Here is a 16,255-nt window from a genome sequence, read left to right on the forward strand (position 1 = left end):
GTTTAGCTACATGCTGATGCAGCTCATCCAGTGAGAGGGAGTAGTGGAGGAAACAAATTATATGAGTCGAGGCAAAGGCCGAGAGGAGGAAGAGGGCTGGGATTTTGTAGTTGGACTGTATCTTGAATTTTAGCAATGTAAGGGTGAAGCTTTAGCACTCTATACACAATATCTGTTTGAGTTTTACTCCTCCCAATAATTCACTTAGTGACCATACCCTCCAAAGAACACACGTTTCACTCATTACACACACACACACCCTGTCTGAAAAACCTTTGCCATTATGTTTTATAAGCACACTGTTCTAGCACCTGCAGCACGGTGCCATTTCAAAATTTAAACACCTGAGCCACTTCATACTGCACACTATCTAGCCATTGAGCATTTTTGGGATTTATTATGATTGCATTTTCTCTACTACAACTGGCAGTAATCCAATATTTTGTGCTATGTTTTAAATCTCTTTATTGTACCACCGTTCAAAAGATTTATTAAGTGTTAAGGACAAGTTTCTGCTATGCCTGGGCACTGTATCAAGGATTTGTCTGAAATTGGAGGTGGAGTGAATACGTACTCCACATCATGAGATGAACACACAAACACTTTCCTCCTTCCCGCCATCTTCCCTACCCCTATTCTTAACAGAATTTCCAGAGTACAGGGATGAGACCCACAGTGCATTTTGTTTTTAAGATAATTTGAAGTCTCCCCATGAACAGTTTTATTCAAAGAGGCCAGTAAGTTGAAGGCAGACTACGGAGGTTGGGCTGTAGTACCATAACAAGACTGAAAAGTTAAATCAGTAATTATTATTAGTGAGGCAGAATAGTCCTGTGCATGGTACGGAGGTGCAATCCTGCCTCAGGTGCCCCAGCTGCATGGCTATCTGGACCCCGGGTACGGATTTTCGGTCTTGGGCAATAAAGCATCATGCCTTTGCACCATGATCCAGGCCTGTCTCAGGGAAATGTAGTGTTGGTATATCAGGAGGGCTCCCCAAGCACTGCCCTTGTAGTGGAAGACGGCTACAGCCGTGATCAGGAGTTTTGAAATGAGTGTAGTGGGGGGAGTATACTCTTTTGGTGTTTCATAGTAATCAGTGGTGTGAACAGGCCTGGTTAGCTGTCTCACAGGAATGGTGCCTACTGGCCACTTATGCAAGTTCCACGGCTGTGTACTTAACTCACTCTTGACCTACATGATGGCTGTATGCGGTGACATGCAGCACATGTGTGCGTGCTAGGATATATGTGTGCCTGTGGATGGTATATGACATTGAGGCTTGTGAGTTCCATTTTGGAAGCACAAGACCTGAAAGCCTAAGTGATGACAGCAGCCCCCCGCTGTCCCCTCTCGTACCCAGGCAGGAAATGTGGACTGCTGACTTCCCTAAAGTCTGGGAACATACACTGAAGGAAGGGGAGCAGAACTTCCCTTGAGCACACTAAAAATGTCTCTTTGATTCAAAGAAGAGTTATTGGTCAGTGGGGCCTAGGTTCATTGTCAGGCGAGACGTTGAACCTGATTAAGATGACATTGAAGGTCCAGAGAATCATTATAAAAGGCACCTTGAAATTTTGTACAGGATACCTCAGTGGAACCTGACAGCCAGGTGTGATCCCTGGTTACTACAGGCTATGGCCTGTGTTGTAGGTCATTCGGAACTGCAAACACTTCTGTTGAGGCAGGCTGTCCCTTTGACAATGGACAGGACAGACAAAAGGGCACTTCAAAGATACTGACAGCCATCAATCAGGACGTCAAGACCAATTTCCCTGGACACCAACCTTCTGCCAGACAGCGAATTCTGTGTGGAGGAGGAGAATGCCTAGACCACGGGTACTCAAACATTTTCCAAGGGGCCAAAACATTTGGTCAGTGATGCGACGAGGGCCACACGGAGGCCAGCAGGTGGTGTGTGTGGGCAAATAAGGTGGGTGTAGGGGAAGTGAAGCAGTTACATCTAGTGGCTGAATTGAACTGAACAACTTGGAACCAGAAAACCGGAGATCGATCCCCGCTTCCATACATGACAAAATTGTGTGATCCCAGGCAATTGCTTTATTTCACTTTTCCTCCTTTTTTTCATTATCTCATATAAGAGGACCTTGAAATACATGACTTCAGGATAAGCGCTGTACAAAAACTTCTCCTGTGCCTGATTTAATAAGCTTTATTGTTGTTTACGTAGAACAACAACCCCGGCCACCCCAAAGGTGAATATGACAACTGATTTACCTATTAGTTCGCCTTTGGCATTGTAATCAGAGAGAGGGGAGCCTTAATGTTTCTAAATTCATGTTTGAAAACTATCACTTAAAAAAAAAAAAATCCTTCATTGCACTGATATAATCTGATGTACTTAGGTACAACGGTTCTACATGTTAATGAGTTACACTTGTTGAATTTTGAAGAGACATTATCATATGTTTACAAATATGCTGCAAGATGTATTTATACACGAAGGTGTTCCTAAAGTTAAAGGGTGCAGGACAACCTAAATACTTCCTTTTTCTAACTGCAATTAACTTTTAAATAAATGCTTGTCCGTTTATTTAGTATATTTTTAATGTTACTGCTGAGTCGAGTTAACAAGAGCCCAGTTCTTCTGTTGACTAGGGGGCTGCACATAAAAGTCAGGATGGCTGCATGCGTCCCCTGGGCCGCACTCAGAGTATCACTGACCAGAGGGAGTTAGACCCGGCGGCGAGTGTAGTCAGGGTAGTTGCCCTAGAACATTATGTCAAGAGGATCCCAGCTAGGGGATCAGCCATGAGGGACTTGTCCTCGAAGATCATAGCAGTAGTAACAGTTACGTATAGCCGTAGGAGCCGCATAGAAAATGATTAACACTGATGTGGGACTTCAGGAGAGGGACTGTGGCGCCACTGACAAGCCATAGAGAAAAGGCCGTGAGAGGTTCCAGTCCTCATGCATCAAGAGGCCAGAGCCCACAAAGACACACCTAGGTCCTCCTGCATTTGCCAGCTGCCATCGGAACGAGTAAGACCCTTCAAACTAAGCATGTAGCACAGCGTATGTTCACTGTTAAGGCCAAACTAGGACTTTGTACTGTGGTGACTACAGTGGGCCACACCTGAAAGTCATCTATTTTACTGAATGGGGAATAACCAGTTACACTAAAATTGAAACACAGACTCCATGATACCAACAAGGACGACATCAGTGTGCCAATCTGTGTACATTTAGTGCATGGTTTTTAGGTCGAGCGCACAAGCGTTTTGACCTCTTGTAAGTATTGTGGGCTTTTAACCACGTCCATTTCACATCCATCACTTTTATTAATTCATGGGCTGGCCTTTCCATAATCACTTGATGTCATTGTTAAATGTGTTACGTTTGTCCCGCCTTGAGGCACTTTTTGTCATGCTTTGCAGACTGCCCCGGTTACATGGGTTATTGCATGATTGCTGGTATACTTCAGCATGGGCAAACTATTTCTTTTGTCTCTTCCCTTCAAGCTGCATGGTGGCCATGGCGTGAACAGGCACAACAGTGTGAACTCGATCGGCGGTATTGGAGCGCTGTTCACATTGTTCACAGTTACCTATTCAGTCATTTTTTGAAATTGGTAAATGCTTTTTGTAAAACAGAAATCCTCGAAGTGAAAGCGGCTCTCCCGGCACAGCTTTCAGAGCTTTCCTAAAATGTAGAGGGTCCACTGAAACTTTAATGGAGGTAGGAAGCTGATTCCAGCGAGTGTTGGGCTTTTTTTTAAACTTCGAAAGCCCCCACCCCTCTGGTTTTTTTCTGAATTTGGGGATGCAAATATGGTTGGCCTATGAACAGCGCAGACATCTCCCAAGGGGGGGAATATCTTTGAAAACAGTTCTGCAGAGGGATTGGTCGACAACCCTGAAGAGCTTTGAAGATGATACATAAGGATTTAAAGACTATCCCCTGTTTGAATGGTAGATAGTGTAGCTCCTTTATAGCGTCTGAGGTGACCAATCTTCTGGACCGTTCAAAGCCAGTTTAGCCATTGTAGCATGAACTCTATGTAGTCTATTTAGTCAGGAGTTCCTAAGAGAAGAGAATTACAATAGTCAAGCCTGCTCAAGATCACACTGCGCACAATCAAGATTTTAGCGCATAAGACGGCATAGGGAGAACTTTTTGCAAACCATGAAAAAGCAAAAAACATGTCCCTGCTACTTTCATAATATGATCTTCAAGGGACAGCTTGTTATCAAAAACGACTCCCAGGTTGGAGACAGAGTTAGAAGAAGTAGGCTCCTCTTGACTGAGCAGCATAGGAGCTCTGTTTTGACTTCGTTGAATTTAAGAGAGTTAGAGTTCAGCCAAGTGGCAATGTCCTTCACACAGTTATGAAAGACATTGGTTTCTGTCTGTTAGTCACCATCTAGTGACTAGATCAGCGGCTATCGTCTGCTTACCATCCAGTCCTGTTTTCCAGCTTAAAGCTAAGATGCCCTACTCATCTGAGTCTTCCCCTATGGCTACACGGGGAGGGGCAAGTACTAGCCACCTTCCTCTTGGAACAGGCTGGGTCACCCCTGTAGTGACCTGACTGCTGGCAGTCAAAGCACAACCTGTTATCCAGGCACCTTTTAAGTCCTGGATCCACCGCCTGTCAGAGTTGGGGTGAGCTCTACTCTTCTTCTTTTTGGTGTTCTGTGGGTCCTGAGGGGAGGCCTCTTTTTTAGGCTACCTCCCTTCTTTGTGGGCCTAACATCCCCCCCTTGTTAGAGTCACAACCCTGGAACTTCTTGTGTACTCTTGATATTACCCACTACTCTGCCTTCTTACCCCATCTTGACAGAGGAAGTCAAGCCAGAATCTACCAGACGCTGTTTCAATAACTTTGTGGTACAGTTACTCAAAATGTGCTCCTTCATAATTAAATTATACAGCCCACTGAAAGTGTCCACTTTGTTACCTACTATCCAGCCTTCTAGTGCTTGACTGAGGAATCCACAAAGTTAACCCAAGTTTGGTCTGGACCTTTTCGGGTATCCCTAAACTTGACTCTTTACTCCTCTGTGGCAAGTTCAACCCTCTTCTATGAGGGTCTGTTTCATGTAGGGATAGGACTCAGCCACTTTATCAGGAATGGTCAGAAGTCTATCTCTGCCCTTAGCTGGGAATTACTCCTAAAGTAGAGTGCCCCGGTGCTGTGGACATAGCTTCCTCATTTTGCAATACCTCTCAAAGGCTGTAAACCATTTGTCAATGTCATCTCCTGCACCGTAAATGGGAACAATCCCTTTGGGGACCTTAGGGTCACAGGAAACCCTCACTTTTCCTAGTTATTTTGCTGGTACCATCCTTGGGAACTAGTTCCAGTCCAATCCTTCTCTCCTCCAGGGCTAGCACCCTTTCTTCAAGCTCAAGCCTCCTGTCTTTCAGTGAGAGTTGCTGAAGCCTGTTCTTGAGAGTCCTAACCATCCTTCCAGTGGGGGGCTACTACAGTGACTCTGCTCACTTCCCACTGGTGAAGGTGTTCTGGAGAAGGGTAGAGAATCATGGTCCTCACCCACCTACTTTCTCTTCACTTACTGGGGCCAGGGCTTCTCCTCCTAGGTTTATAGGTTCTTCCTCTAATGAGAAGAGGGCCTCTACAAGGTCCTCTCTTTTGGTAGTGGCCCTAAAGCTAATGAACCTATTTTTGCCCAAAGGTCTCAGATCATTGATCTTGAGGATGGAGAGGACAGGCTAATCGAGGCTCAGGATATTCTCCATAGTGCACTGGTTATCTATGGTGTTGGGTACTTTGTAAAACTTGTTTAAAAATACTTTTACCTTACTACATAGATAATTTGAGCTTGTAAAACCTTTTGAAACCAATTGGAATGCAGATGTAACACAGGGTTCTAGCAATTCCAATTAAACTGGATTTAAAAAAAAACAAAAAAACAAAACAATCTAAAAAATGCTTTTTGGGTCTAAAGAAAATTGAGGCTTCCTCGTGTACCCAAAAACTATACTTGTGTCCAAGTGGTGAAGCAAAACACAAGTTCAAGATCCACACCACTGAAACACCAATCTAGCAAGGTGGCCGTATTATGTGGTATGACTGGGGAGTCTTACCATGTAATATTAGCACGTTACCCAGAAGTGGATCTTGGGTTCACACCAGTAAACCATAGCTCAGTCGTGTGGCAAAGAGCAGTCAGGCTACTTAGAGGAACATGTGTAAAGCATTTCCCAACACCCACATGGACGGTAAGTAAATGACACGATTTGAAAGAAATCAGACACCCATTTAAATAAAGAAAGCAGATTTGTATCTTAATTTAGAAACCAAAAATAAACTTTGTATCTTACATACAACCGGAGTTGAGAATTTTAGAAATGTTGAAAAGTAGATGCACTTTTAAATATCTCAGAGTTCCACTGAAGTTAATGTGGGAAAAGCACAGTGTGCAATTGGACACATGTGGGGTGAGTACCATTTAACCCACCTGGAGTTAAGGTTTGGCAGGTCCTAAGCCCAAGACTCAGTCAGTACTTACTTTTTTACATTGCCCAGGGAGTCTGGCTGCAGGGGTGCTTTGGCCATCCTTGGTACTGATGGGATCCGCAGGTGCTGTCAAAATAGCAGCACTTTACACACACACAGTTGGGTGGGGGGGCAGGGAGGGGATTTGAACTACTCTCTACCCTCTGATAGTTCAGGCATTTGGAGCCCCAGGACCTGGATTTGACAACAGGATCTTCACTACCACGTCCGGGGCTCCAGGTACAGTGGTAGCCTCCTTTCAGCTGTCAATCACGGGTTGGACGTGCCAAAGATGCTTTGCTCTCTCTCAAAGTCATCTCCTTCCAGATGCAGTATCCCAGGAGTGGAGTCATTGCCGACGTCAGTCACTATGCTGGGAACTGCGCTGGAGTTGTTGATGTTCGAGACGGGATAGGTTTCCAGGCTGGCGACCGACAAGCCTTGGCAGTGGCAAAAGTAGTCAGTCATTACTTTGTTGTCTGGAGGTCAATTGGGGTGGAGTAGCAGCTCGAAACTTGGCAAGAGCCTCACTACCATTCCCGGGGTGCAGGGCTCTGACTTCTTTGGACTCACTCACAAGGGGCCCGACGGGTTGCACTTCTTGGGACTTCATCCTGCCGAGGTCATTTGTCTCCATCCTGGGGGGGGGTTGGGGGGGGGGGGTGAAGAGGGGAATGAGCACAACCAGCAGGAGGGAAGACCCTTGTCTTGGAGGCAAATGGCTCAGGAGAGCCCAGCCAAGGAAGGGGAAAGCTGGTATTTTTATGGACATCCTCTAAGGATACCATCAGGGTTCATGCTCGTTAATCCTGGGTGTTAGACCTGGCAGCGTTTTGGTGTGTCTCCCCTGTCTTTTTGCTTGCTGACCTCCTGTTTTTATGGTTTACTGGACTCTGTTTTTGCTGGTTTATTGTCTCTGCGCACCTTACCACTGCTGATCAGTGCTAAAGTGCAAATGCTCCCTAGGTAAATTATACTGTTGACTGGTTTATCCATAATTGGCATATCTGATTTACTGGTAAGTCCCTAGTAAAGTGCACCAGAGGTGCAGCACTGATTGTGTCACCCACACAAGTAGCCCTGTAAACATGGCTCAGACCTGCCACTGCAGTGTCTGGAGTTTTAAACTGCCAATTCAACCTGGCAAGTGTACGCACTTGCCAGGCCCAAACCTTCCCTTTTGGTACATGCAAGGCACTCCTAAGGTAGGCCCTAGGTAGCTCCTTTGGCAGGGTGCAGTGTATTTAAAAGGTAGGACATGTAAAACGCACCAGTACATGTCCTAACAGTGAAATACTGCCAGATTTGGGTTTCAATGTTGCAAGGCCCATCTCCCTTATAGGTTAACATGGGGGCTGCCTTTAAATAACTTTAAAGCACAGATTCCCTATGAGGGCAGATAGAAATATGGAGTTTTGGGTCTCTAAACTCACAACTTAAAAATACATTTTTGAGTGAAGTTGGTTTTTCGATTGCGTTTGAAAATGCCGCTTGTAGAAAGTAGGCATTTTCTTGCTTAAACCATTCTGTGACTCTGCCTGTTGGTAGATTCCCTGTCTGGGTCAGTTTGACAGATGGGCTGTTCACACCTCTCCTTTAGACAGTGACACAAAGGGAGCTGGGGTGTAGTCTGCATATCTTGATGAGCCATCTGAGCTAGAGTGGAGGGAGGAGTGTTCACTTACACCTGAAAGTGCTGTGCCTGCTCTCACACAATGCAGTCTCCAACCCCTTGTTGGACCAAAAAACCCAGACTTTTAGAATCTTTCTGGAATCAAGAGGAACCTCTGCCCAAGAGAAGAGCTGGAGGAGGACTACCGCCCCTTTGCTGTGTTGCTTTGCTGGACTGGCCTGCAGTTGCTGCTTCTGCCCGAAAAGAGTGCAAAGGGTGAACTTTGCTTATTGTCCTGCTTTAGAGAGTTCTCAAAGGGCTTGGAGTAGAGTTTGCCTCCTGCTGGAAGTCTAAGAGACACCAAAGACTTCAGTTTCCTCGACCTGCAGCACTGGGAACTGTGTGTTTTGTGCGGTTCAAGAGAAGAAACCACTGTGACACCGCCAACTAAGCCACTTGCCTGCACTGTGACCTACCGATACCTCACGGAGCCGCACTGCCCCGCTTCGCACCGCAACCCTGGTCCCAGACACCGTCATTGGATGACTTCACCGAGCCGCTGCTCGCACTGCAACTTGTGAGCCCCGCGCTCCAGCATCGCCTGCTCACACCACAGCCTGGGCCTCCCAGACGACGACGTTCCTGCTGACACCGGCGCCACTGCCTGCACCGTGGCCTGTGGACACAGCTCGTGAGGTACACAAAGCACTATCCCGTCCCACACCCCTGGTCCATCAACGTTAGCATCATCAACTGCAGTTTTGTCACCAGACATCCTGCCTGCACCATGGCCTGTAGACACCGCTTGTGAGGGTCACGAGGCACCGTCCCATCCCGCACCCCTGGCTAGGGTCTATCGACGACAACACTTCAGCAACGATGACGCCGCCGCTGCCTGCACCCTGACCTGGTGACCCCGCACGTCGCACCACCTCGCTTCACACCGCAGCCCTGGTCTCACCGATGTTGCTGGACGCACTCATTGAGCCGCTGCCTGCACCATGACCTGTGGGCACCGCACATCGCATCAGCCAACTTCGCACCGCAGCCCCAACACCATCCACGCCAGCGCTCCTGACTTCATCAGCCCAGAGTTCGATTTGCAACGCGTTTGACTTAAAGGGACCAACGACCCCTGCACCAACTTCAGAACCGACACTGCAATGCCAGCGACGCCGCTCTCCAGAGCTCACCACGAGGATCACGATGCCCTGTAATTCCAAAGGTACTGTTTGCGGGTCTCCCCGACACTGTAGCTGGCCTGCGACACCGCGGCCGGCCTGAACTGTTGATTTTAGTTGATCACGGCGCTGTGATAGCCCCAGGTGGAGCTATCGACGTCAAGGAACTGTATTTTTGAGTAAATCTTGCAAAATTCATACCTTTCGCACCGTGTGCTGGATTTTTATCATTTTGGTATTGTTTTACACAGATACATATTGGCTATTTTTCTAAAACTGGTGTGGTGTACTTTTGTAGTGTTTTCACTTATTACTGTGTGTTATGTGCAAATGCTTTATGTATTGCTTCTGAGCTAAGCCTGACTGCTCGTACCAAGGTACCAAAGGGGTGAGCAGCGGTTATCTGAGCGGGTATCTCCCTTATCCTGACTAGAGTGAGGTTTCCTACTTGGACAGGGTGCAAACCGACTGCCAACTAGAGACACCATTTCTAACACTGGGCAAGATAATCCTGCTCAGGGTTAGAAAGCACGGTGTCTGACACCAACCATGGGGAAATCAGTTGGGCCATCATGGAGCTGGACATCTAGGGTCGCCCCAGTTGTCATCCCATGTTATCCTATGAACTGCTGGTCATTTGCAGTAGCATTGGGTTTTGAATGCTATCACTGGGGCATATATGCTCGGGCATATATGTCCACACTCATAACACAGTGAACCCTGCCTCCTGGGCTATAGGAGGCCTGCCTTGGGGGGTACTGACCTGTGCTATGGCAGTGATTGGACTCTGTCAGCACTCGGAGTGGGCAGCGTCTAACTCGAGCAGACAAGCTGCTCGTCTAGGCTGACATGGCAGCTCTGCAGGCTTTGCTTCTACGTGGGTCACACAGAGTGGAACCATCAGTGCTGCAGCCCTGGTGACCCCTAAACCATCCCTGCCCTGGGTACCACTGGTACCATTAACTAGGGCCTCACTGGGGTGGTTAAGTCATTTCCAATTGGGTGTACCAAACCACAGTACATTTTTAGGGGAAGAGCACTGGCAGTGGGGCCTGGTTGACAGGTCCCAGTGCACTATCAGAGTCAAAAAACAGCATCTAGCAGTTCAACTGAGGGCATAAGGTGGAGGGGGGGGGGCATATGCAAAGAAGCTCAGCTTACTACAGCCTAAGATTTTGAGATTTAATAAGGGTCCCAAGTAGCCTCATTTACTGATTAAATAAAACCCGACTAAGGGCTGACCCTTGGGGAACTCCATATTTCACTTCCCTAAAAGCAGATCTAAAAAGTGGGAGAGAAACAACTTGGCTGCAATCAGATAAATAGGAGCGCATCCAGTGCTATTTCTCCTACTCCAGCAAAGGAGAGTCTGTCTAGAAGGATGTTATGGTTTACCTTGTCAAAAGCGGCAGATAAAGCAAGAAGGATCAGGATTGCTGACTGGCTGTGATCGACTAGCGTACATAGCTCGTCCATGGCAGCGAGTAGGGCTGACTCAGTTGCTTGCCTTGGTCTAAATCCAAACTGTTCCTACTCTAATGTAGTGTGTTTCTCCATGTGGAGGGAGCGTTTTTCGCTGACATAGAGTTCCAGAGGCTTTATGGGAAATGAAATAGGCCTAAAATTACTTAGGACCAACAGGTCCCAGGAGGATTTCTTTCTTTTATGAAAGGGAGAAACAATGTTTTTTTTCCAAGTCTGCGGTACTATATTGGAGTCCAACAACTGATTACAAATCTGCTGTAGCAGCGGGAAAGACTCTTCTGCCATGCTTTTTCAGATCCTGTGCGGCAAAGGATCTACAGGAGAGCCAGAAGAGGTGGATCTTGCTAGGGAAAGGAAGCTCTCATCGGAGATGAATTCAAAATTGCCTAATCTATGCTTAGAATTGTCCCATATGTTGACTGTCACAGGTGCCATATATGAATGGTTATAGATAGGCTCCCTAATTAATCTATTATCGAAAAATGCAATAAATGCGGTTAGGCAGCTAGTCTGGAAACCATCCTTTATGTCATCCAGAATCTTGTCAATCTTTTCCTCAAAGAACAGAGCGAGGTTGTCACAGTTCTTGGGACTGTGTGATGTCCCTTTTCTGGCAGTCAGGATTAGCGACCTCCCGCATAATGTCTAAGACCTTTTTGGTGTTGTTGGGTGCAGTTAGAATAGTGGTGGCATGGTGGTCTGCTTTTGCTATATTGATCTTTTTTTTTTTTTAAATAATATAGTTTATCTTAAGTGCATTTCATCCTCCTCTTTGCAAGAGCTGCTCCATTTTCTCTCAAGTTGCCTACAAACAAATTTCAGCCAGTTTCAGGGAAGGATTATACCATGGGGCAGATGGATGACTGTTTTTTCATGATTTGCACAAGAATTTCGTTGTCAAAATGTTCGAGGATTTTAGCCTTCATGATTCTGTAGTTTTTGTTCTACTGACTTATCCAGGTCAAAGGAACCTGATTTATTAGATAGCTCATTGAGAAAAGACGCTAAATGTATGCCAAGTCCTGCCCATATGCATAATGGCTGCCCCATTTGTGGCTAATTTAAATTCTCTGATCGAAAGATGGAAGGTTATTAGTGCATGGTCAGCTCAACTAAGAGGGAGAGTTTCATCAACGATAATCAGACCTTCTGGGGCCAAAATAAAGTTTAGCGTGTGACTGCTAGAACGCGTTTGGCTGGAAACCAAGTGCTAAATTCACCATATAAGGGGGATGGCATGGGGGTGTTATGGGGACTCCTCTATCCACATGTTGAAATCTCCAAGAATGAAGATTAGAGTGGGCCAATGTCATATTTGAAATGGTCCTTATAAAGGCCTGAAAGTGTGAGACTGGGAGAGCAGGGAGGGGTCAATAATACAAAATTCCTGAAGCTAGGCAGCCTCTTTTGGATTGCAGGGAGAAACCCTTCCGATCAAGGCCAGAGGATTCATCCAGCGTTAAAGATACCAGATTCCAGCAATCTTTAAGTATAATGCCAACACCACCGCCTCTCTTGGTAGTGCGTGGCTTGTAGAGGATGTTATATCCCAAAGGGCAATTTAGGCCGAGATCAATGCCCGAGTCACGAGTGGTCCATGTTTCTGTGATAAACAGAATGCCCCAATGTACACTCAGGATCAATAGATTAGTTTCAGAGGATGCTGTATTAGCGACCTAGCGTTTACCAGACCACATTTGAAAGAGCTAGACAATGTGGCAGAAAGGGAGGAAGTATACTCCTCCTTATTGCTCCCCAGGGTCAGGGTGTGGCTATTAGTCCTCTTACAAAGCTGAAACAAGTGCTCTCACTGGTGTAGCTCAGTCTGCCGTCAGAGGGACAGAAGGGCTCACTTGGAGAACCGGCAGCATGACTAGGCCCTGTGCGCAGTCGGTGTGTGGATGGGAGTAGATGAGCTTGCATTTGGCGCACCGTTGCCACGCCTGTTGCACGGACGCTTCTGCATTGGATTAAAATAGTCTCCTCTCCCAAAAAACACTAGAGTGGCAACAAAAACGGATGCCGATTTGCGTAACCAGCTCTTTCACCTTTAGTAAATTAATAAAAGATAAGTAATTTCAATTAATATCCTTCCACCACAAAGAGAATTTTAAAATGAAGCCTCTCACACAGGTAAACTTATAAAATTACCTGAAGCATAATATGATCTGCAATGCAGATATGACAAGATAAAGCAATGCAGTTGCACCTGCACCCAGTTAAAATGGTCTCCTCTCCTGATGAGGAGAAAAGACTCTAATCATGCTGTAATCTATCAGAATCTTTCAAAACATTCCGACCAAACAGCCCCTACAAAAATACACAGGCCCACTTAATTCATATGAGCTACAGCAACCCAAAAGATTGTCGGATTGCTCACTAAGTTGACATTTTCTGCTGTGATCGACAGGTCATGATTTCAAATCCTAGCAAAGCCAAATGGCCCTTCCTTCCTTCCCAAGTTGGTATACAGAGTACAATGTATTGGACAATGGTAAAACCTATTATTTACAGTGCTTAGGATTAGAAGTGCAGCACTATACAAAAACAAGATATATTTATCATAAGAAAAGTATCTTCCAAACAACACCAACCTAGCAATCAACAACAAGCTACCCTGATCCATCAGCCTCCGCTATCCTAAAAGAAACCACAGTCTTCTCGAGGTACACCGACACAACAGCTTCTGCAACCAACAACAAGGTACAAGACTCCTATTTGAGGCACAGAACTACTGGCTGCTCAGATTTGCTTCCATATACTTGCCATCTCTGAGCTTCATGGCCGAATAGCTTCCACAGAGCTACACTAAATGTTTTCCACTAAACACAACTTAGCCACCAGCCTGCTCTGAGACTCTTCAGTGCTATACCAGGCCACAAAAGTCCTCCCCCTTAGATAACTGATCCACCAACCTGCCTTTATATCATTTAAAGACATCTGAGGGCCATTAATTTGGGTAGGCTGATTCATAACAGAAAAAGGCACATCTTTTTTCTTTTAGTCTCTGAGCTCCCAAGGTCTTCAAGGACTGGATAAATGTGCATAAGCTCTCTATGTGAACCTGGTGCTGTTTGGGACCAATTTTTCCTTCCCATAAAATTAGGACCATGTTGTCTGTATATGATGTTAAGAAATAATTATAACCTGCTGCTAAAAAAGTGCGGAGATTTTTTTATTTTTTTTTTTAAATAATGATCCGAAAGCAAAGTCAGTCCCTATTCTGTAATTTTCTAGTTGATTTATAGTTCATCCTGAACAGAGAAGATGGATCAGGACAGAAAACAAAGAGCAAAAGGGACAAATTAAAATATCTACTGAAAGAGCCGTATATTACCTTACCTGAATCAGGGCAATCAGGGGGGAAATTACAATGGTGATGCCGACCGAAAGGACGGCAGGAAGCTGGTAGCACAGGGACTTCCCAGCGCCTGTGGGCATGCACACAAAGACGTCTTTTTGACCTGCAAAGACAGAAAATTAATCATCAGAAAAAACATAACATGGGGCACAATCAACATATCACAATTAAGGGTCAGACGGAGGACGTTTCTTTGTGGTCCAATCAGGGAATCTTACGTGGCCATACAGAGAGAAGCTAGTGCCTAAAAAATGTTTCTACCCATTTTCCATGATGTTTCAAGCCTCAATCACCTAAACAGGGGTCATTAGCTACGAGGAGGGCTTGGTGGGCTGAATGTTTATTGCTGACAAAAGCAGCGTTCTGGAGGTTGTCAGTCCAAGGGTATGTTCAACTATAGGTTAGGAGTAACAGGCCTAAAAGTGCTAAAAATGGCATAAACGTGTTTTTCGCCCAATATAAAAAAACACATTGCCGTTATGTTGTTAATGGGACCAAAAGCAAACTTAATAGTGATCCGCTGCATTAGTTACACTTCCAAGGCAAATTTTACAGTAAAAATCTTTACAGTTATTTATTCCTTCAATTTCTGCCACGTTAGCGGAAAAACCCATAGAGCTCCCAATAAACGTGCACAAAACAAAGAAAACAGAGTTTCTATCGATAAACATCCAGGAACAACCCAGCATTTCATATCAAACAACCAAATTCCTAAGACTTTCAAAAGCTTCTAAAAGATACACAAACCTGAAATCGGACTGCTCAATCATACGAGTCAGTACATCAATTGAAGCTACCCATCCCCAAACTTCTTCACGGTCTGTTGGGTTAGTGCTTTGTGTTTCAGGCATACAAACCAGGATTTTTACCTTATGTCACTGCCCACCATATAGCCAAGGAAGACATTTTTATAGCTAAAATATATTAAAAATACATACATGAAAAAATCATAACTCGATAATTATTTAACCCACCTTCAGTTAACAACTGGTGCAAGCCTGGCTGGATAGAGTTAATATATCTGTGAATTTGTTTGGATAGGTCTTTACTTCAACTTCCCACAACTAGATTTAGCACTTTTTATTAATTCTTTTTAGTGTTTTTTTTAGTCAAAGCTTATCAGACAGCACAGCTGTATGGTAGTGAATGACGTCAAGGGGACATTCTGAGAGCGGACCTAGAAATGCATTCCACTCATGCTTACAATTGACTTTGTCATTTGTAATTCACATTTGCTTGCTTTCTATTTGCGGACTTTGTTTTAGATTGTCCAGCAGGTCTTAGTCCCTCCTGTGGAGCATAGCCTATTTACCACCTCTCCGTCTCACACCTTGTATTCTTTCAGGAGTGCTTGCTTTCTGTAAAGAGGCCTTTCAATTTTGTACTTAACTTGTCACATGTGTTGTGCATTCAAACACAGAAGTCAAATGTCAGGGTTGGTCTTCTGAGGGAGCGCAATGTTTACTTTCCAATCTCTCGACTTTGAAGATGGAGGATTTATGTGAAAATCTGGGGGGTGTAAAATCTGGGGGTGTTTTTTCCTAGCACACAACAAAATATATATGTCTGTAAATTAACTGATTTCAGAATATATCAGAATTAGGAAAGCACTTTTTCGTAATTATGAATCGTGGTGGAAGCAAATATTTTAATACGTTTAAAACAAATCAATACACTAGTTGATGCAATTTCTACACATTATCATTTGTGCACTGTGTAGTTTTATCAATAAAACTGTCTGTGTGCAAATGGAGTTTATGCCACTGTCTAGATCCAGACCTGCTGGTAATGGTCGTTTCAACTGAAAATGTGTTGCCTGCAATGGCAGTGTGTTAACACACCATGCATGTTTCACTCTACACCCCTTCGCTTTACACCACTCCACATCAAGACACTCCATTTCACTCTATGATACTCCAAGACACGCTTCTCCACTCTACAATACTTCACTCTACGCCACTCACTCTTAGCCATGCTGAACAGTAGCCATGCTAGTGTACAAAATGGCTAAAACACATTACCAAAGCTAATAGCTCTTGCATAGGCGAGACCTACTGACAACTAACAGAGCCAAGAGACCGGAAGCATTTAGGTAAATCTCAACAAAAAAGTGTAGAAAATGTGTGTTGAAG

General features: G+C 45.0%; 1 protein-coding gene across 1 annotated transcript in view; it reads right to left on the reverse strand.

The window, feature by feature from the left end:
- Nucleotides 1–16,255, reverse strand: part of RECQL5 (RecQ like helicase 5) — a 461,944-nt gene that overhangs the window by 404,447 nt on the left and 41,242 nt on the right. The window contains exon 2 of the mRNA XM_069200163.1: nucleotides 14,105–14,226. Coding sequence (XP_069056264.1) covers nucleotides 14,105–14,226 — 122 coding nt within the window. The remainder of the gene's footprint in view (nucleotides 1–14,104; nucleotides 14,227–16,255) is intronic.

The sequence above is a fragment of the Pleurodeles waltl genome, chromosome 7, assembly GCF_031143425.1.
Source record: "Pleurodeles waltl isolate 20211129_DDA chromosome 7, aPleWal1.hap1.20221129, whole genome shotgun sequence".
Taxonomy (NCBI): domain Eukaryota; kingdom Metazoa; phylum Chordata; class Amphibia; order Caudata; family Salamandridae; genus Pleurodeles; species Pleurodeles waltl.